This window comes from Phyllopteryx taeniolatus, chromosome 7 (assembly GCF_024500385.1).
Source record: "Phyllopteryx taeniolatus isolate TA_2022b chromosome 7, UOR_Ptae_1.2, whole genome shotgun sequence".
NCBI lineage: Eukaryota > Metazoa > Chordata > Actinopteri > Syngnathiformes > Syngnathidae > Phyllopteryx > Phyllopteryx taeniolatus.
Genome location: NC_084508.1, coordinates 28,316,917 through 28,340,048, shown reverse-complemented (window position 1 = coordinate 28,340,048; position 23,132 = coordinate 28,316,917). Strand labels below are relative to the sequence as shown.

The following is a 23,132-nucleotide window of genomic DNA, read 5'->3' as shown; positions in this document are numbered from 1 at the left end:
CTGAAAATGCATTACACAGAGAAAATAATTGCAAATCAATCGATTCAGCAAGTAAATATGAAGAGGGAAAAGTACACAACTGCAGTGATAAACTTAATTTTGTCAGAAAAGGATTTATTTACTACAAATAATGTATCTTCCTTCATCTACAGTATCTATTTCAGTGATGCATAGTGACAGCCAGAACAATGAAATGCTCTTCCTCTGAAATAAGATCTTTGCGTTCAACTAAACAGGCCCACATTTTACACTGAGTCAGTAAATTTGTGGATAAATTGAGAAGGGGGTCATTATTTCACGATACTATACTGTGGTATACTGTATACTTTTTGTGACATTTTTGTTTGGTGGTGTGCCGTGACATTTTTTAATGTAAAATAAGTGCCTTGGTTTAATATATGGAAAACACTGGCTGTTGTACTGTATTGTTAATAGAAGTGCCAATTCAATGAGTCTGCATCAGCATGAAGTCATTTGATCTGGGTTAGGCCAAATAAAATCAACTTCACACTGCTGCCATGAGGGGGAAAACTCCATGTTCATGCATCTATGTCCATGCATCATTGAACATAATGTGAATGTTCGAGGGAAAAAAAACAACATAAAAAAAACAAAACATGTAATGATCTCATCTGTAAACCTGATGATTGTGGTAGAGACATACAGCATACTGTATGGGTCTGCAAGGTTTGGTGAAGAGGGAGTAGCGGAATGGACTCACACAATCATGTGCTATGCCAGTTTAACCTTAGGGTGGAAGAGCACTTGTGGTCAAACCAAACCTGTTAGTAACTGCTGGTTAGAAAGTCCAAACAGACAAGTCTTGGAACAGTACTCTGGCTCCTATTTTTGCAATAGGCAAATCAGTGGTGGTCCAACGTGGGGGGGGGGGGGGGGGGGGGGATTTGAGATATGTTAGGACCAGCTGTTTAAAACACTTGGTAATGATGGGGCGTAAGAGCTATTGGGCGGCTGTCATTGAGACATGTTGGGTTTAAGATTTTTAGCACTGGCACAATGGAGGTGGTCTTGAAGCAGCTCGGCATGACATCATGGATCAAAGACAGGTTTGATAAGTTTCTTGGGGCCTCTGCCATCTGCGCAGCACATTCTCTGTCCGCGGATGCCATCAGGACCTACAGCTTTGGCTGCGTTGATCCTGCACAGCATTGCTTTTTACATCAGTGGAGGATAATGTGAGTGTTTTTTTTTTTTTTACCTTTTCAAAAGTGTAGAAATTGTTCAGCTAATTGGGAAAGAAGATGTCAGAGGATGGGAGTGAGATGTTGCTGGGCTTGTAGTCACTGATGACCTGGATGCCATGCTACATACAGTATGTCGGGGGTTGGAGCTGAAGAATTGCTCCTCAACCTTCTGTTCATAGTAGTGCTTGGGCTTCTAGATGCCCCAGTTTAGATCAGCCCTGGCTATGCTGGAGGCAGCAGCGTTACCAGGGATTTGGTGCGATTCAGTGGTGTGAATGAATGAATGAATGAATGAGAGTGCGCAGTATTTTCATCATCAGTCATTGGCCCTAAGAACATCACTTTTATCCCCCTTTTGGGTACCCTGGCTATAGGCATGTATGGCTTATGTCTCCAGATCAAAAGGCAGTGTTGTGGGCCCTTCAGCAGTAGAACATTGAACAAAAAATCTTTAATATAAGCAGAGCAACACATCAATTGGATCAAATGTATTTTCAGTGTAAGTGAAAGCTTGTGTGCATTTTGAATGGCTGTAAACTGTGACGTTGCGACAGTCTGCACCCAAAACCAGTGGCAGACTGATCGGACACTCATGGAAACAGTTGCCGAACCCACAGTTCAATCGGGTTTGACCAAGTCGCTCGGTGTACGGCACCGTAGTCTTTGTGACAATTACTTTCATTCACCCAACCAATACGCCGAACTTTACCAAAAGCGGAAGTTGTATAACGTCACATTAGCATCATACCACTTTCCTGAAATAAGATCTAATCCCCTATGATAACTTTCCAAAGACTTATTAGGCATCATTTATTACTTTTAAGCCATATTTATGGTTGAAATGGGAATACTCCGGTCATCCACGTGACAGTAAACAGCTATACTGTAAATTGATTAGGGAGTAGGCTCGGTGTATATATATATATATAACGGCTCGGTAACCGCGAAGGCCGGGTTGAGAATAGACTCGGCTTCCCAGCCTACCCATGGGCCACTGCTAGGCGATCAGAGCAGCTACTACGAAGGTACCAGTTACGCTTACAGCCAAGCGTGATCGCTCTGAAACTGCCAGCAAGACACAAAAAAAGGCAGGAAGATAAACAGTCCTACTCTCCCTATGAGGCGTGACGACCAACCATTTTCGGCCTTCTGCCTCTTTTGTTTTGGTTTATTTTTCTACATCTTTTTTATCTTCAACCATCCTTGCTTCCTGAGACACGCCCAGAGAGAGACGACCACCCACCTGCTTGAGCCTATGGTTGTGAGTAGACACGACAACCTTTTGCCAAAATGTACAATATTAGTGCCGAATAATTTCGGGGAAATTACTAGCTTCAGACAAAATCTCAACTTTGTCCTCTCTCTCTCTCTCATCCAGAATGGACGCGTTAAATGCTCACGTTTCCAACTTTAGTCCAACACACAATGTTCTATTTCCCTTTTCGTAAGCCTATTTTCCTTCTTTTTGTCATTATTATTGTTATTTTCTTTCTTTAGTTAGACCCCTTTGTGTGTTTCCCTCTAGATCCCTTGTAGATGTCATTAAATATACTATAAAATTCCACTCTTGGTTGTATTTTGTGTGTGTTCTGAGTTTAAGTAAACCTCTGTCATCTAGAACTCAAACTTTCATAAAGTGTAGCAATCTTCAGATTACGAGACTGATAAAAAGCTTTCTCGTCACTTTCCCTAAAATCTATCCAGATAAAAAGTGATGTGGTGCCCCTTTACTAGATAAAATAGTTTGATTTTAACTAAACCGGAAGAAACGCAGGCGTCGCTTCCGGCTTATTCTTTTCTCCTAAATTAATTAAATGTTTTATTTAACCCATGTACGCTACAGATGTGATGTTTAATGTGTTGCTGTAATGTTGTTCCCTTCACATACAAGCATATTAAGAGTCAAACAAACAAAATGGTATCAGCAAAAGGCGCTGCCATCGGCATTGTCTTGGGCACCACGTACTCCTGCGTGGGTGTTTTCCAGCACGGCAAAGTGGAGATCATCGCTAACGACAAGGGCAACAAGACCACATTCAGCTACGTGACGTTTACTGACACAGAGAGGCTAATCGGTGACGCTGTCAAGAACCAGGTGGCGTTGAACCCCAGCAACACAGTGATTGATGCCAAGTGAGGGAGGAGGTTTGAGAATCCGGTGGTACAAGCAGACAGGAAGCACTGGCCCTTCAAGGTGGTCACCGACGGAGAGAAGGCCAAAATCCAGGTGAAGCACAAAGGTGAGGACAAGGCCTTCTACCTAGAGGAGATCTCCTCTATGGTGCTAGTTAAAACAAAGAAGACAGCCAAAGCCTACCTGGCTTAACTAGTGTCCAGCGCCGTAGTCACAGTCCCCGCCTACTTTAACGATTCTCAGCGGCAGGCCACCAAAGACATGGGTATCATTGCAGGAGTGAACATCCTGAGGATCATTAATGAACCAACAGCAGCCGCCATCGCCTACGGTCTGGACAAAGGCCAGTCCGGAGAACGCAATGTCCTCATCTTCGACCTGGGTGGCAGCACCATCGACGTGTCAATCCTGAGGCTGGAATTTTCTAGGTCAAAACCACCGCCGGAGATACGCATCTGGGTGGAGAAGATTTTGACAACCGCATGGTGGAGCACTTTGTGGCTGAGTTCAAGAGGAAGCACAAGAAGGACATCAGCCATAACAAAATGGCCTTGAGGCAGTTTGCGAACCGCCTGTGAGCGGCCCAAGAGGGTGTCAGCTTCTACACCTCCATCACCAGGGCTCGCTTTGAGAAGCTGTGCTCTGACCTGTTCAGGGTAACTCTAGAGCTGGTGGAAAGCCCCTGAGGGATGCCAAGATGGACAAGGGCCAGATCCATGACGTTCTTGTCCGCGGCTCCACACAGATCCCCAGAATCCAGAAGCTCCTGCAGGACTTTTCAACAGCAGGGAGTTGAACAAAAGCATCATCCCTGATGAGGCTGTGGCTTACGGCGCCGCCGTCCAGAACGCCATCCTCACCAACCATAAAGGCCGTCTGAGCAGAGAGGAGCTATATATGTTGGACGATGCCCAGATGTACAAAGCTCCTTCTTCACCACAACACAAAGTCTGCATCACTGCAGACGCTGCAGCGATTCGCCTGTCAATCTCCCGTTCCATTCTTCCCTCACTTGTGAACAAGACCCCAAGATACTTGAACTCCAACGCCAATGTGCAGCGTGTAGCACACAACAGAGACACATAAGGGTAAGTTAACTGTTTATTATGTTCGCTAGCCCACGAGCTAGCGAGCTAAGGAGCTGAACAGCTCGCTCCACCGCGATGATGTCATTTAAAATGTCAGCGCCTCACCGACGGGAAAGTCAATTGTTTATTTAGCATAACCTCAGTGGCACACAATCAGCCAGTAGTTGACTAGAGCGAACATATTTAATTGACAGGTGAAGGGCTCGTCTCCAGCGCCTTCAGCGGACCAACCACAAAGTCCTCCAGCTCGAGGGTGAGCTTTATTTTTCATGATTTGAGAGGCATATAAAAACAACAATGATATTATCATTTATCGTGATAGTCCGAAAAAAATTGTTATTGTGACAGGCCTACATTGTCATGGGTGTGTGTTCTGGTTGTTGTTTTCCTCTTGTCTCGTACACACCTGCTCCCGAGAGCATCTTCCCCAACTGTGCTTCGTTTACCCTAATTACCCCATGCATTTAACCTCCTGTCTCATTCTTTCAGGTCGCCAGTTTGTTGTACCTTGTTGTCACGTTCCATCATTCCTTGTTTCCACCTCACCGACTCACAGCAAGACTAGACCCTGTTCTGATTTTTGACCTTGCCTCTTTGCCTCACATTTTTTGGATACGGTTGCCTTTTCGGATTGCCTGCCTGTGTACCGACGTCTGCTCGTATATTAAAACTCTCTTTTTTGAAACTGTCCATCTGTATTGGAGTCGTGCATTTTGGGTCCTGTCCACTGTTCCGTTCATGACATACATAGGAGGTCATGGGTTCAATTGCCAGATGAGCACACTATTGGTCAAGAGCCAAACGAGTAGAACACATAAACCACACCAAGAGCAAAACAAACTAAGAGAACGCAACATCAAAGATAGAAAGAAAGATTTTGCAACCTTTTGAAAATGTTTAGTGGTGGTTCCCCTTTCAAAGCAAGAAATTCAGTCACAGCACTCTGCTTCTGATGGGCATCCATCAATGATGTCATCCCCCCCACCCCCCAAAAATAAAAATAAAAAAATCCAAAAAGAGGATTTAAACTACAAACCTTGAAAATTTCTGAAAAAAAATTAGTGGGTTAAATTAAATTTTAGTAGGTTAAATTAAATTTTTGACTGGCCCTCGTATAAACTCCTCCCACCTGAGCTATTGTTGAGGAGAACAATAGAGGAATAAGGAGGGACACATTTTTGGAGAAATTAGCCATTCGCCCCTCAATGTCATTCTTTCATAGAGATGCCAATTAAAGATTATGTCATGTCAGTGACACGTGTCAGAAATCAATCATCTTTGTGGCCAAATTATTTATATCATAAAACATGTCCAGTTCATGCTTTGTTTCAAGTAGAATTAAACTCAAATATGATCAATACTCATCCTCTTCACAACTCTGGATATGCAAGTGAGTGAGTGGGTTTTCACAGCACCTTACCAATCGCCCCTTCACTCGCAGCACAAATTTGTAGTGACGTTTAAATATGTTTGGTGTTGATATGTTGCTTATGTAACACGTGGAATACAAAAACAGTGTAGAACCATTGATCCAAACATTTAAAAATGTACGTTCTAATTATTACAGACAATCATTGCATTGTAACCATGAGTCAGTGTTATTAGGTGCAATTTCAGTATTAAATAATGCCCAAAGTAAAACAGAGACTGAGCAAAATATGTATCCATCCATCCATCCATTTTCTGAGCCGCTTCTCCTCACTCGGGTCGCGGGCGTGCTGGAGCCTATCCCAGCTGTCATCGGGCAGGAGGCGGGGTACACCCTGAACTGGTTTCCAGCCAATTGCAGGGCACATAGGAACAAACAACCATTCGCACTCACAGTCATGCTAACGGGCAATTTAGAGTCTCCAATTAATGCATGTTTTTGGGATGTGGGAGGAAACCGGAGTGCCCGGAGAAAACCCACCCAGGCACGGGGAGAACATGCAAACTCCACACAGGCGGGGCCGGGGATTGAACCCGGGTCCTCAGAACTGTGAGGCTGACGCTCTAACCAGTCGTCCACCGTGCCGCCCAAAATATGTATGTTTAAATGAATTAAGGAATGACAAAAACTAAAGATTAAATATTTAGTTTTAAGTCCTACTCTGTTAACGTCCAACTGTTACACAAACATTTTTATACGTCACTTTTGAGGAGCTAAAAGACTTCTGCAAAGTTCTTCGATTATAGCTCATCCGCTCTGTGGAACCTCGATGCTCGTTCCTCGATGGAGTTGTGTTGCAGGGCGCAACAAACAATCATTCACACTCCCATTCATACCTACGGACAATTTAGAGTCTTCAATTAACCTACCATGCATGTTTTGGGGATGTGGGAGGAAACCGGAGTACCCGGAGAAAACCCACACAGGGACGGGGAGAACTTGCAAACTCCACACAGACGAGGACGGATTTGGACCCGGATCCTCAGAATTGTGTGGCAGACATTCTAACCAGTTACCCACCATGTCGCCGCAGATGAACCAAATAACTTGGAAAAAAATGAAACATTGCATTATTAATGCACAAGAAAATATACATTTCTTTCTCAAGTGGCCATCTAATATATATTAAAAAAATTATAATTGCGTTGCATTTCATCACCTACACTGATGGATTTGTTTTTGTATGTTAAAAAAATAAATTGTCAAAGTGTCCCCTTGCATTCTTCTATTTTTCTGTATGCGGCCCTTGGAAGAAGTTTGGACATCACTGTTAATAAAACATCTAGTGTTGGCGCTTTAAGGAGCACCTGTCATCCCAGCATCCTTTGCGTGTCCAATATGGAAGAACTGGAGGTAGAGGTTCGTGGCTCCAACGGGGCTTATTACAAGGTAAATGCAGGCTTACTGTTCTTCTACCACAACATTACAATGCCGTATGTTTCAGAGCGTTAGCATGAAGTCAGAGGGCGGATTTTGCGACAGGTTCTAACTCGAAATGTTTGCTAGTAACCGGCATTAGCCAAGCTAGCTACAATTAGCTAGCTAAGCTAACACCGCCGCCGAATGTTCACCACTTCTTCGGGATCTTATTTTGGCCAGAGTGCAAGAAACGTAGTTATAGTCGAAAGTATCGCCTTCATTTATTCTGCTTAGCACTTGCTAAAACGTGCTATTAAACTGTGTTTTAAGTTACCCAACTTAACCGCTGACGTCAGGGAATGAAGTCACAGAGGAGTTTGGACATGCTCCGTATATTACTATATTTGTTGCTAACGGAAGCGGTATCATTTATTCTCCTGGGCGTTTTAATAGCCCAGAATGTGCACAATAGATTCGCTAAAGCATAATTATTAACTTCATATCAGAGTCATGTTGAAAAGCTACAGCCGCAGCCGTCTCTTCTTTAATACACGTCGAGGCTTTTTTTTTGTTTTTTTTTGTTTTTTGTTTTTTTATTTTTTTTACGCGTGAGCCAGTTGCTCCTTGTCAGTCATGAGCAGCTGACGGAAGAGGGCTGTGGCCACTGATACTGAAACCTTAAATGCTATTTCTAGACTGGCTGCCGGAGTATAATTGCCGTCTGTCTCCCCACTTTCATGGCACCTCCTACCCGTTCTGCTCTAACTGATCATTAATCAATGACGTTTTTATATCTCTCAACATAGTCACTTTAGAAGTAACAGAATATTCTTACCTCCTCCCACCTCATATTCCATGAGCAAAATAATTCACTATCAATAGTCCAGTATAGCAGACTTTCAGCAATTCATTGTTGACTCGCTAGCTTCCTACCACCTCCAAAAAACGTTTAAGAATCTCAATTGCCCTGAGGTGTAAATGTGATTTGATTTCTAAATCTGTATCAGAAATTGTTAGGCCAGTGTTTATTAAAGTGTGTTCCAGTGGTGATATGCATTAATGGTGTATGTTTTCAGGTTACTTCTTAACAATAAAAATGTACAATTTATTACAGAATTTCTAAACTCTAACTTCAATGAATACCAGTTTCCTTTTTTAGTTATTTTGTCATAATTACGTTTTAACGTTTATTTTGGCTTATCATCACTTTTTTGAATATGCACAATCACAAAAACCAGCATGACAAACACTAATAGTAAATAAAGAGTCGGAGGGATTCTTGTTATTTTGATATTTAGTCATAGTCAATATAGTTCATGTTGACCAATTTGCTGTGATGTTCTTGCTGAGGAACTTATTCCTGTCTGTTTCTATTTTGAAAGGGCTTAGTCAAAGACATCCACAATGATTCTCTCACCATTGCCTTTGAGAACAAGTGAGTGTCTGGGTTTAGACTGCAGTCAATTTCTATTTTAAAAACAAATGCTGCACCTTTACCAGCAATGTAATTGTTTCATTTTCAGTTGGCAACCAGAACGCCAGGTGCCCTTCAGTGACGTCAGGATGCCACCTCCTGTTGATGCCAAGAAGGAAATTAGAGAGGGTGAGGAGGTGGAGGTACGGATGGTTCACCTGTATTTATTTTGTTTCTTCCAGCTTTTACTGCCTGCAAATGTAATAATTTTGTTTTATGGTCTCGGCAGATCCTTTCTCGGGCCACTGAGCTGGAACCTTGTGGCTGGTGGCTGGCTAAGGTCTGCATGACAAAAGGAGATGTGAGTTTTGCCTTACCACACACACCATTTGCCTGGTATACTGATACTTCCTGCATTGGACCCACTTTGTATGTTAGCCCCAAACACACAGTAATTGACTAACTAAAATATCCATAAGTTGTTTTCTTTATTCACATGAGCTGCATTTTTCTTTTTCAGTTCTTTGTAATTGAGTATGCATCCTGTGATGCCACCTACAACGAGATTGTGACGTATGAGCGCTTGCGCCCAGTCAACACTAACAAGGCAATCACCAATAATTACTTTCACAAGTGCAGTATCGCTATTCCCCAAGATCTGCAAGAAGCGTGAGTACCATAGCAATGCATTGTTAGTCAGAGACAAATGTCTCCTTATGTATGTAAATGGAGACTTGCATTTACAGAAGTGATGCACATGCTTTAACAATTACCGTATTTTCACGACTATAAGGCGCACCGTATTAAAAGGCGCAGTCTCATTTACGGGGTCTATTTCTGTATGTAACACACACATAAGGCGCACGGAATTATTGGGCGCAGACATGGTAAAAAATACGGTAGCTTAAAACATACAGTAGCATGCATGCACGCTAAAACAATGTTTTTTTAAAAAGGCAGCGGGAGCAAAACTGAGTTCGGTTTAACAATGTACTCGTTATTTTTTGATAAATCCTCATCCACAAATCCAACAAAGTCCTCATCTTCTGTATCCGGAATGAACAGCTGGGCAAATTCTCCATCAAACACGCCAGGTTCCCTCTCGTCATTGTCTGAGTCAGTCTCGTTGCCGTGCGGCTCCTCAGAAATGATGCCGGCTTTTACGAAAGCTCGAACAACAGTGCAAGCAGACTCTTACACAAAAGTAAATGAACTGCACAGCAGACAATGAATACTTTTTATACTGTATATACGACATTTTTTGTTTGTTTGTTTGTTTAGCTTTTATATGGATATTATTTGTACTGTCTTTTGTATCACCGCGGGCCCTTGAGTACCATAATTTCAATCCCCTGTTTGTGTTATGCATATTGAAGACTTGACAATAAAAGTATGTTGTATTTAGTAGAAGCACCCTTTTGAGCTAATACAGCCATTCTTTTTGGGAATGCTGACTGTTTCACACCTGGATTTGGAGATCATCTGCCATTCCTACTTGCAAATAATCTCCAGTTCTGATGGTGAATGTTGTTGGACAGCCATTTTCAGGTCTCTCCAGAGATGCTCAATTGGGTTTAAGTCAGGGCTCTGGCTGGCCCATTCAAGAACAGTCACTGAGTGGTTCTGAAGCCACCCCTTTGTTATTTTAGCTGTGTCCTTACGGTCATTGTCTTGTTGGAAGGTGAACCTTCAGCCCAGTCTGAGGTCCTGAGCACTCTGGAGAAGGTTTTCGTCCAGGATATCACTGCACTTGGCTGCATTAATCTTTCCTTCGATTGCAACCAGTAGTCCTGTCCCCGCAGCTGAAAAACACCACCAGGGCATGATGCTGCCACCACCATGCTTCACTGTCGGGACTGTATTGGACAGGTGGTGAGCAGTGCCTGGTTTTCTCCACACATACCGCTTAGAATTAAGGACAAAATGTTCTATCTTGGTCTCATCAGACCAGAGAATCTTATTTCTCACCATCTTTCATGTCTTGCACTGAGGAGAGGCTTCCGTCGGGCCACTCTGCCATAAAGCCCCGACTGGTGGAGGGCTGCAGTGATGGTTGACTTTCTAGAACTTTCTCCCATCTCCCGATTGCATCTCTGGAGCTCAGCCACAGTGATCTTTGAGTTCTTCTTTACTTCTCTCATCAAGGCTCTTCTCCCCCGATTGCTCAGTTTGGCCGGATGGCCAGCTATAGGAAAGGTTCCGGTCGTCCCAAACGTCTTCCATTTAAGGATTATGGAGGCCACTGTGCACTTAGGAATCCTTAAGTGCAGCAGAATTTTTTTTTTTGTAACCTTGGCCAGGTCTGTGCCTTGCCACACAATTCTGTCTCTGAGCTCTTCAGGCAGTTCCTTTGACCATGATTCTCATTTTCTCTGACATGCGCTGTGAGCTGTAAGGTCTTATATAGATGGTTATGTGGCTTTCCTAATAAAGTCCAATCAGTATAATCAAACACAGCTGGACTCCAATGAAGGTGTAGAACCATCTCAAGGATGATCAGAAGAAATGGACAGCACCGGAGTTAAATGAGTGTCACAGCAAAGGGTCTGAATATCTATGGCTTTGTGATAGTTCTGTTTTTCCTTTTTAATAAATCTGCAAAAATTGTACCAATTGTTTTTTCTGTCAATATGGGGTCCTGTGTGTACATTTGAGGGGCAAAGAACTTAAATGATTTTAGCAAATGGCTGCAATATAACAGTGAAAAATTTAAGGGGTTCTGAATACTTTACGTACCCACTATATATTTGTGTTTGTGTGTTTTAGGGATGGAACAGTTCATGAAATTGCGACATTAAAAGTGCCTCTATTGTCGTGGTCTTGTCTCCGTATAAAATAATGAGCCATTGTGTTTAAATTTAGTTTTGGGTACATTTTCCCCAACTGATTGTTAGAGCATGCCTCTTCAGATGCCCTTCCCTCATACAAACATTGTTTTTAAAAACCGTGATGCTAGTCTTTGAAATTTCTCAAATACAATTATTCTTGAGTAAATTTGAGAACTGACTTGCTGACAGTAGCTTTTTAAAATATTGTTTATACATTTCAGGTGTCAGACTGATAATGCCCATAAGGACTTTAAGAAAGCTGTGGAAGCCTGTCAAGTCTCGTACTGCCCTGAGACCAGCCAGTTGGTCATTGTAGTAAGGAGCTTTCTTCTGGTCTGTGTATATCTGCAATTGCATTAATTTCACATGAAGTTGTCCCTTTCTAGTTTTAGTGCATTGACACCTTTCAAATACTCATCTACAAGAACACAGCGTAGGCTGATAATGTAGTTTTATTTGTTCTATTTCTAGTCCACCAATGACTCAACTGTGAAGCGTGTGTCTTTGCTGAGTGACATGCACCTCCGCAGCCTCCGAACCAAACTTATGCTCATGTCTCGCAACCAGGAAGCTACAAAACACCTCGAGGTCAGTTTGTTTCCAGTGTTAACCCTGTTAAAAGTCTAAAGTATTTGATGAACTTCACTAATGTTCCTTGTTGTTTAGAACTCCAGGCACCTGGTGTCATCCTTCCAGGAAGAGTTTATGGTGAGACCAGATTTGATGGGATTGGCCATTGGTAGTCATGGCAGTAACATTCAGCAAGCACGAAAAGTTTCAGGTGTCACCGCCATTGATTTGGATGAAGAGACTGGTACCTTCAGAATTTATGGCGAGGTAGTGTTCTTAACACAATCCACCTATTTATATATGAAGCTACCCATGTTTTTTTTTTTTTTTTTTTGCTGCTTATGGAAGAGTGTTGAGCTGATGGCTGCCAGAGGTTCCCCACATATTACCAAGCCAGTTTGGATATACAGTACAGTGCGTTCAAAAAGTATTTGCTCCATCCTGATTTCTCTCTCTCTCTCTCTCTCTCTCTCTCATATATATACATATAATTTCATACTAAAATGCTTCAGATAATCGAGCCGATTTTAATATTTCACAAAGACAACCCAAGAAGATGCGAAATGAGGTTTCAAAATTTGGATTTTATTCTTTTAAGGAGAGGAAGAAAAAAAATCCAAACCTATCTGGTCCAATGTGAAAAAGTAATGTCCACCTTTTTGATGAATTAGTTAACTGATAAACCACAATTTTGGGAAAAGTTAGTTTAAGTTCACTGGCCACACCCAAGCCTGATTACCGCCAGATTTGTTGAATTTAATTATTATTTTTTTTGTATCATTTAAGTCGTACCTGCCACTCAAAGTGAAGTAAGCTACAAAATATCAGAAAGATATGGCATGATCCAAAGAAACTAAAAAACAAATTAAATCAATCTGGAAAAGTTTACAAGGCTTTGGCACTCAATATAACCATGATCAGTTATTATTCACAAATAGGCAAAACTGGGAACAGTGGTGAACCTTCCCAGTAGTGGTCAACCAACCAAAATTACTGCAAGAGTGTAAAATGACGACTTATCCAGGAGGTCAGAAATGAACTCAGAATGACATCAAAGAACTGCAGGCCTTGTTCTGGTTTAGAACCCAAACTGCAGCATTCTGAAAGAGCTGCAGCTGTGTAATGCTCTTTTTGGGGAGTCCAGTCAGAAGACCATTACAATAGTCAAGTCTATTTGAGATAAAAGCATGGGTGAGCTTCTCCTGGTCTGCTTGACACATGCAAGCCTTCACTCTGGATATGTTCTTCAGATGGTAGAAGGCAGTTTTAGTAATTGATTTGATATGACTGTTGAAAGTCAGGCGGGAATCTATCAGAACACCAAGGTTTCGGACTTTGTCTTTGGTTTTTGAAGAGAGACTCCATGTATTTACTCAGAGCAAACCTCTTTTCTTTATTGTCAAAAACAATTATCTCAGTTTTGTTGGGGTTTAATTGAAGAAAATGTTCGCTCATCTAGTTATTTATCTGCATAGCCACGATAGTAAAAATTAAAGTTCTGAAGAATTAACCCAAGGGTAGCATATACAGGCTGAACAGGAGGGGTCCAAGAACTGACCCTTGAGGCACCCGTAGGTCATTGCTATTCGATGAGATTGAACACTTCCAACGGTTACAAAATAACTCCTTTCCTCCAGGTAGGACCTGAACCATTTAAGGACTGTTCCATTTAGTACTACCCAAGTTTCCAAACTGTCTGACAGTATATTATGATTACCGTATCAAAAGCTGTACTAAGGTCCAAATATACCAGAATTTACGCCTTTTCCGAGTCAGTATTATATCATTTAGCACTTTGATGAGAGCAGATTCTGTACTGTGATGAGTTTTGAAACCTGATTGAAATTTGTCAAAAAGTCAAGTTCAAGAAATTGATGGATTGTGTTTTTTCACTAAAATAACAAGCAAATTCCTTGCATTTATCAGCTGTTAGGAGTTATGGAGCTATCTCATTCAGGGGGGTTGTGAGCCTGTCAACCACAGCAAACAGAGTGCGAGTATTGTTGAAGTTCTTACTGATGATTTCAGAAAAGTGTTGCTGTCTAGCCCGAACTCTTAGTTAAAATTACAAAGACTTTGTAGAGGTCATAGTCCATTTGGAGTGTATTTTTTCTCCACTTATGTTCTGCTTTCCTCCACTTTGATTTTGAGGTCTTTACCATCATTGTGCTCCTCCACGGTGTTCTAGGTCGTCTCAAGATTGTCTTAGTTTTAACAGGAGCAACAGCATTCGTGACATTTGAGATTTTACAGGTGAAATTATCCAAAAGTTCAAAAACTGTCTCAGCATTCACAGTTATGGTCTCCCTAAATTTAGTGGCGGTATTCATTTATGGAGAACCCCAATTCCAATGGAGTTGGGATGTTGTGTTAAACAAATAAAAACAGAATACAATGATTTGCAAATCATGTTCAACCTATATTTAATTGAATACACTACAAAGACAAGATATTTAATGTTCAGACTGACAAACTTTATTGTTTTTAGCAAATAATCATTAACTTAGAATTTTATGGCTGCAACACATTGCAAAAAAGCTGGGACAGGGTCAGGTTTACCACTGTGTTAAATCACCTTTTCTTTTAACAACATTCAATAAATGTTCAGGAACTGAGGACACTAATTGTTGAAGCTTTGTATGTGGAATTCTTTCCCATTCTTGCTTGATGTACAGCTTCAGCTGTTCAACAGTCTGGGGTCTCCGTTGTCGTATTTTACGCTTCACATTTTGCGCCACACATTTTCAATGGGAGACAGGTCTGGACTGCAGGCAGGCCAGTCTAGTACCCGCACTCTTTTACTACGAAGCCACGCTGTTGTAATACGTGCAGAATGTGGTTTGACATTGTCTTGCTGAAATAAGCAAGGGCGAAAAAGACGTTGCTTGGATGGCAGCATTAATGCTAACGTGAATAATGGTGCCTTCACAGTTGTGTAAGTTACCCATGCCATTGGCACTAACACAGCCCCATACCATCACAGATGTTGGCTTTTGAACTTTGCGTCCATAACAGTCTGTATGGTTCTTTTCCTCTTTGTCCCGAAGGACACGGCGTCCACAATTTCCAAAAACAATTTGAAATTTGGACTCGTCAGACCACAGAACACTTTTCCACTTTGCATCAGTCCATTTTAGATGAGCTCGGGCCCAGAGAAGCCGGCGGCGTTTCTGGGTGTTGTTGATAAATGGCTTTTGCTATGCATAGTAGAGTTTCAAGTTGCACTTACGGACGTAGTGCCGAACTGTATTTACTGACATTGGTTTTCTGAAGTGTTCCTGAGCCCATGTGGTGATATCCTTTACACATTGATGTCGGTTTTTGATGCAGTGCTACCTGAGGGATCGAAGGTCACGGGCATTCAATGTTGGTTTTCGGCCTTGCCGCTTACATGCAGTGATTTCTCCAGATTCTCTGAACTTTTTGATGATTATATGGACCGTAGATGATGAAATCCCTAAATTCCTTGCAATTGTACATTGAGGAACATTGTCCTTAAACTGTTCGACTATTTTCTCACACACTTGTTCACAAAGAGGTGAACCTCACCCCATCTTTGCTTGTGAATGACTGAACAATTCAGGGAAGCTCCTTTTATACCCAATCATGGCACCTACCTGTTCCCAATTAGCCTGTTCACCTGTGGGATGTTCCAAACAGGTGTTTGATGAGCATTCCTCAACTTTCTCAGGCTTTTTTGCCACCTGTCCCAGCTTTTTTGGAACCTGCTGCAGCCATAAAATTCTAAGTTAATGATTATTTGCTATAAACAATCAAGTTTATCAGTTTGAACATTAACTATCTTGTCTTTGTAGTGTATTCAATTAAATATAGGTTGAACTGGATTAGCAAATCATTGTATTGTGTTTTTATTTATCTTAACACAACCTCCCAACTTGATTGGAATTGGGGTTTTACCTTTTCTTATGAGACATAGAGGTTGTCTGAACTTTTGGAAGAATCTGTTATTCAAAAAATATACAAAACAGGTCAGAATTGGCCATATCCCCCACAACATCCTTAGAGATGACCAGGTCTAAGATATGACCTTGAGTGTGGGTTGGACTCTTAATCTGTTGAGAGAGGTAATATGTGTTGTAGTGTATATTGTTTGAATAAAAATGTAATTTGGGAGAAAAGAATAAGCCTGAAGCGTTAATTCCGGTTTAGCGTAATTTTAAGTTTAATCGTTAAAATGAAACTAATCCGTATCGTAAAAGGGCTCCACGTCACTTTTTATGTGGATAAAATTTAGGTAAAGTGATAAAAAAAAAAAAAGTTTATCAGTCCTGGTAATCTGAAGGTTGCTACACTTTATAAAATGTTGAGTTCTAGATGACTGAGGCTTACTTAAACTCAGAACACACACAAAATACAACCAAGAGTGGAATTTTATAGCATATTTAACAGGTCCGCCCCGCCCCCATGCTGTGTTGCTTGAACGCGGCATGCTCCTCCTCGTGTACATTCTTTAGGTGCCCGATCAAATTTGTTGTTGAAGCATTTAGATGACGTTCCCTGTGATGTACTTCAGTTGTGCACAGACTGCAAATAACTTGCGTGTTGTTTGTCTGAGACACCCCAAAATAGTCCCACAAGGACGACATGTTTGTTCACTCACACGATTGGGGAAAAAAACCTTTCTTGGCCCTCAGATAGATACAGTACTACGCAACAAGACACGTGACAAGGCTATAAAAAACTAGCTTTTGGATTCATACGCGACGGTGACGCGGAGTAAATGTCTTTTTACGGAGCCGATCGATGATGTCATTGATCAGATCGGCAAATTATGTCATGAAAGCCGATAAGCATAAAATGCTAATTATCGGCCGATACTGATCAGGCCGATCATATCGGTGTAGTCAATTAGAATATCATGGAAAACTTTATTCATTTCCATAATTCCATTCAAAAAGTTAAACTTTCATAGATTATAGATTCTGGACCCACAATTGAAACAATTTCAAATATTTGTTTATTTTTACTAAATTCTGGCTCATAAAACCCACAAAATCAGGAATTCAAAAAATTAGAATACTGTGAAGAAATCAGCTCAGATTTTGGAGGCCATAAATGTTTTATACAGTGTCCCACACTAATCATCAACTTAACTCAAAGCACCTGCACAGATTTCCCCAGGTGTCATTAAGTTAACCATCAGTTTGGTTCAATTGTCTCAGTTGGGTTCAATATGGGGAAGACTGCAGACTTGACAACTGGCCAGAAGACTGTCATTGATACTCTCCATAGGATGGGTAATCCAGAAAAGCTCATAGCTAAGGAGGCTGGCTGTTCACAGTGCTGTGTCTGTGTCTAAGCATATCAATGGAAAGTCTAGTGGAAGGACAAACTGTCGCAGGAGAAAGATGCACCAGCAAAAGAGATGACCGTGGGCTTCAGCGGATTATCAAACAGAGAAGATTCAAGAATCTAGCAGCGATCCAGAAAGAGTTGAATGAGGCAGGATTCACAGCTTCAAAAACCACCACATTCAGACTCATCCGGGAGATTGGTTACAACTGTCTGGTTCCTCGGGTCAAACCACTTCTGAGCCCGAGCCGACATACGAAGCGTCTCAACTGGGCCAAGGAGAAGAAAGACTGGAGTGTTGGCCAGTGGTCCAAGGTCCTCTTTTCCGATTAAAGTAAAGTGTGGCTTTCATTCGGGAATCAAGGTCCAAGGGTTTGGAGCAAGACTGGTGCAGAAAATTACCCAAGCTGCTTGAGCTCCAGTGTGAAATATCCAGTCAGTCATGATTTGGGGTGCAATGTCCAGTGCAGATGTTGGTAAACTCTGCTTTCTTAAATCGGTTTACCAGAATGTTTTAGAAGACTTCATGTTTCTTTCTGCTGAGGAAAAAGAGGCCCAAAAAATGTCTTAAAGCCTGCCAAATTTGAATGAATTAAAAAAACACCATGTATTTGAAAGCATTTAGGCTTTATCACTGTTTTTAAAGCAGATGTCATACATTTTAATATCGTTATTTTCTAGTCTTTATTTTAATTTTATTTATTGTATTTATTGTACAATTATAACAATTGCATGAATTTATTTTATATCCATCCATCCATCCGTTATCTGAGCCGCTTATCCTCACAGGGGTTGCGGGAGCGCTGGAGCCTATCCCAGCTATCATCGGGCAGAAGGCGGGGTACACCCTGAAAAGGTTGCCAGCCAATCGCATGGCACATATAAACAAACAACCATTCGCACTCACATTCACACCTACGGGCAATTTAGAGTCCACAATCAACCTAGCATGCATGTTTTGGAGATGTGGGAGGAAACTGGAGTGCCCGGAGAAAACCCACGCAGGCATGGGGAGAACATGCAAACTCCACACAGGAGGGGCCGGGATTGAACCCCGGTCCTCAGAACTGTGAGCCAGACGCTCTAACCAGACGTCCACCGTGCCGCCTTTATATTATATATTGTATGAATTTTGCTATGTTTCTGCAGCCTCTTGGCTTTTGAAAAAGAGATTTTATCTCTCAATATGCTTTTACCTGGTTAAATAAAGGATAAATAAGATTTAAAATAAGGCCCGCCCTCGAGCTGCTGGACTGTGATGTGAGACATTTACCTGTCAATCCAGTGACGCTGGAAATGAGTTCGCTGTAAATATGCTAAACAAAATCTTAAAATCGGGAAGGGGGCAAATACTTATTCACACCACTGTATAATCTCTTCAGCATGTTTGTCCTATTCCAAACACCTTCAGAGATCTCTTGCATCTTGTCCAGTATGACCTCAACTGGCTAAACTGAGGAGCTGCGGCTCTAATCTGAGCTCCTCAGTGAGGATAGGGTGAGGAATCTATGAAGCAAAGGCCAGCCATCCTGTTTAGCAAACTCTTTCGGTTATCGCCCAAGGCTTACAACCATTTGCTCCCCCCTTCAATAAATTTTGGTATGGTATATGTATGTGGATTTAACATGGAACATTTTGTTTTCCCAAAACAATGTACTAATGTACAAAATGTGACTCAAATAAGATGCAAATCATTAGCTTTCCTCGTGAAAAAATATGATTTACACATCTTATATCCCCAAGTGGATCATGTACACATGTATATACTGTATGAGGATAAAGAGTCTAAATTTTATTAGATTCACAGTAATATGCAGTATGTATTCAATTCCTGCAGGTTTTGTAATCCCCCCACCCATTCATTTGTGCAAGCAGAGTGTTCTTATACTAAAGCTCTCCTGTGTCATGTTTTAGACAGCAGAAGCAGTGAAAAAGGCAAGGAACTTCCTCGAGTTTCTGGAGGATTCTGTCCAGGTACCAAGAAACCTTGTTGGTATGTACACATCTCTGGAAACGTGGATTCAACTACTCTTCTATTTACCTTAATTTCTCGTGTATCATGCACATTTCTCCCCCCCCCCCCCAAAAAAAAAGTCAAAAATCAATGGTGCGCATTATACATAGGTATAGGGGAAAATGGGGGGGGAAAACCTCACATTTTATCAATGTATGCAGCCATCTAGAGGTTATGAAAAAGCATTATACATGAGAAATTACGGTATTTAACTTTTAACTGTGCATATTTCAAGGTAAAAATCTTAAATGTATCACTCTGAAAACTATTTTTCAATTGCTGCAACACTTCGAAGCAATGCTCTGATATGGCAATCATTTTAAAATGCAGGAATATGTGCAATTGGTTTACCTGCTCTTTTTACCTAGGTAAAGTCATTGGTAAGAATGGAAAGGTCATTCAGGAGATTGTGGATAAGTCTGGAGTGGTGAGGGTCAGGATAGAAGGAGACAATGACAACAAGCAACCTCGACAAGAAGTAAGCTGCTTTTCGGTAGATTTTAATTTTTTTTTTCATTTTATTTTTTTTTCATTTTGTGGTGCTCATAAACCAATTGTCAAGTTTCTTGCCATAATGGATTTGGTGCCATTTACTGCCATATACTGACCTACAAATTATGTTTTTGTTTTGTTGACACAGGGAATGGTCCCCTTTACCTTTGTCGGTACTAAGGAAAGTATTGGAAATGTCCAGGTCTTGCTGGAGTACCACATCTCTTACCTCAATGTAAGCGCATAGTTGTATGTGTGCGTGAGTGCGTGTCTGAATTATACCACTGGCTCAATTCATATAATTTTCATGGATTCCTTTTAATTAACCCATTTTCGATGTAAAGGCCTGTGTCCACAAGTTGCTTTTTTGAGTGATATTTTCTCAATTCATGGAGTTCACCAATGACAGGAACTCCCAAATGTATCAACTATAAATCATAAAAATACAACTGTGGTGTATTCAGTGGTGATATTAACTCTGACATCACCACTGTGAGAAAAACAAGCAGGCTGTAGTGACATCCTTATAATAATTGATTACCTTTATCACTGGCTTTCATCAAGATGTTGAGTGTATTTGCATTATTTCAAGTGACTTAACATACATAATTTTTTCAAATGTTGGTTTGTCTTCACCACAAAGGAATATGTAAGGGGAAAGAAGAAGGATTTTATACCCTCGCAACCAGGGTGCCTTAGCTTTGTGGGCGTCTCTACAATTTTAGGGGTATGCTCGTGTGCATGTGCGTCAGTACCCATTACGTGCATGGCGTGCACACACAAATACCTTGATTAAGTATGACAGAACAGTGTACACCAAAAAAGAAAGGCATCGTCGTTCTGCTTACAGAGTAGACCAAAGGGGTCTGTTCTCAACAGACTGGTTGTAGTGACTCCTGGATCTCATGATATTGAAGTCTGAAAAAAAAGTCTGGGGGGGACAAAAAAAAAAAAAAAGGCCTTCAGGGTTCTAGACTGTTGCGTTTTCTGTGGCCATGTTAATTATTATATTTGGAGTTTTACAATCTTAACCTGTGCAGACGCACAGATCTTATATTTTTCTGCTGAATGTTGTCAACCAGTGAAAACAGTTCACTATTTTGTGTCATTTGTAGGTCATTAATACACACAGTATTTTTTACATGGATAGTGCAAATATTTTAAATATTGACAATCATAAAAAGACCCCCAAGATGGATGAACTTTTTCTTAATTTGAGAGCTCAGGCACCCTTAGCGGGATGATTGCTGCCTTTGGGTCCCATCCATCCATCCATTTCCTGAGCCGCTTCTCCTCACTAGGGTCGCGGGCATGCTGGAGCCTATCCCAGCTATCATCAGGAGGGGTACACCCTGAACTGGTTGCCAGCCAATCGCAGGGCACATACAAACAAACAACCATTCACACCTACGGGCGATTTAGAGTTGTCAATTAACCTACCATGCATGTTTTTGGGATGTGGGAGGAAACCGGAGTGCCCGGAGAAAACCCACGCAGGCACGGGGAGAACATGCAAACTCCACACAGGCGGGGCCGGGGATTGAACCACAGTCCTCAGAACTGTGAGGCAGACACTCCAACCTTTCTTCCACCGTGCCGCCTGCCATTGGCTCCCACATACCGTAATTTCACGTGTATAATGCGCATTTCCCCCCCCAAAAAATTTGAAGTCAATAGTGATTATCCATGGGTATTGGGGAAAATGGAAAGAACGTTCACATTGTATAAATGTATCCCGCCATCTAGAGGTTATGAAAAAGCTGTACATTTCATTCCAATATGCCACCGACACCTAGAGGTTATGAGAAATGTGCACACTTTTATTCTAATATGCCACCGCCACCTCGAGGTTATGAGAAAGGTGTAGCCTACACTTTCATTCCAATATGACTGGTACGTATGACTGCATAATATGTACAGGCGTGCTCATAAGTTTACATACGGAATAATTTGTGAGATGTTTTTTGTTTAATGCGACTGATGACTGAACAACAACCATCATTAATTTCTTTATGGTTATGTTTTGTGTAATGATAATGCTTTTCTGAAATGCTTGACAAGTTTAATTTGAATCCCATTAAAGTAAAATGTTTTCTTTAAAGAATTGTACCCATCTTACAAATTCTGTCTGGGTAATCAAACATATGAGGACAACTGTGTGTTTTCTCATTTACTAAATAAAAGTATGGCTGTGAATTTCAAAATAAGAGCAAGTAAATGGAAAAAAAGTATTACGTGTTCAAATAAAGTGCTTCATTTAAGAATAATTCTTTGAAAAAAATAAAGTACACAATACTTAGTTTTGATCATATGGGTAGAAGCAAAAGCATTCATTGTAAAAATGCATTATACATAGGTAGAAGGGTTTTCTAGAATTTTGAGGTCAACTTTGGGGGTGCGTATTATACATGAGAAATTACGGGGTAACTCAAACCCTGCTTGTAACTCTAAACATTTAAAATGGGTTAAGGTTCGTTTACATGTTCAAATTCAGAAAAACAATGTTGTGGATACTGGCCCTAGAAAGAATGCAGCATTCAAAGTCAAAGGCACACACATTTGAATCGTGTCCGTACATTAGACTTGATAAACATTTGCTTGCTTCCAGTACGTCAGCAAGGCTTTGCGACTGTTGCCAAGTGTCCACTATCATCCATCACTTAACCTTGCCAAATTGTGTTGCAGAAATCCAAAACTCTAATGAAAAAATTATTCGTGTTACATGATGAGGATGGCAGTATGTAACTGGCCAAATTTTGCACAGCATGACACTAATCACACATTAAATTAGCTACATTTTAAACAAGCATTATCCAAAAAAGTACACATGGCTGAAAAGTCATTTCACTGGATTTACAATCTGTGTTCATGTATTTTATTATTATACTAATTACATTCCTGCAGGGCTGTGATTGGATTAGCAATGTGACAAGTGGCTGCCGTCTTTGTGGAATTTTCTTAAAAACATGGAATGAGCACTTCAAACGCCTCTAAAATCCACAACAAATAAATTGATGAAAAAAAATCGATTACTGAAGTCTGACCTATTCACGAATAATGTTCCATTTGTACTATTTAAGTGGAGTTTTTTGGGCAAGTGATGCCGTTTGAAATGTCACTGCAATTTTGATGCATTGACTTGGATAACCCCTCTGGAATTTTGACCCATAGGAGCTAATGATGCATATTTTTCACTGAAACTTGTCAGCTAATCAGAGAAGGGATTCCCCGAGTAGCAGACAAAACCAAAGGATTGAGGAAATAAATTTATGTTGAGAAATAGTGA

At 41.0% G+C, this 23,132-nt stretch overlaps 1 protein-coding gene and 1 pseudogene across 1 annotated transcript in view; both read left to right on the top strand.

The window, feature by feature from the left end:
- The first annotated feature begins 920 nt into the window (after nucleotides 1–920).
- LOC133481215 (heat shock 70 kDa protein 1-like) lies at nucleotides 921–5,073 on the top strand (annotated as a pseudogene).
- Nucleotides 5,074–7,184: 2,111 nt separating this feature from the next.
- fxr1 (FMR1 autosomal homolog 1) overlaps nucleotides 7,185–23,132 on the top strand; it is a 29,725-nt gene continuing 13,777 nt past the window's right edge. Inside the window, 11 exon segments of the mRNA XM_061778983.1 lie at nucleotides 7,185–7,245; nucleotides 8,598–8,650; nucleotides 8,739–8,832; nucleotides 8,919–8,990; nucleotides 9,150–9,298; nucleotides 11,679–11,772; nucleotides 11,929–12,045; nucleotides 12,124–12,294; nucleotides 19,255–19,333; nucleotides 19,723–19,832; nucleotides 19,995–20,081. Coding sequence (XP_061634967.1) covers nucleotides 7,195–7,245; nucleotides 8,598–8,650; nucleotides 8,739–8,832; nucleotides 8,919–8,990; nucleotides 9,150–9,298; nucleotides 11,679–11,772; nucleotides 11,929–12,045; nucleotides 12,124–12,294; nucleotides 19,255–19,333; nucleotides 19,723–19,832; nucleotides 19,995–20,081 — 1,077 coding nt within the window. The 5' untranslated portion in view covers nucleotides 7,185–7,194.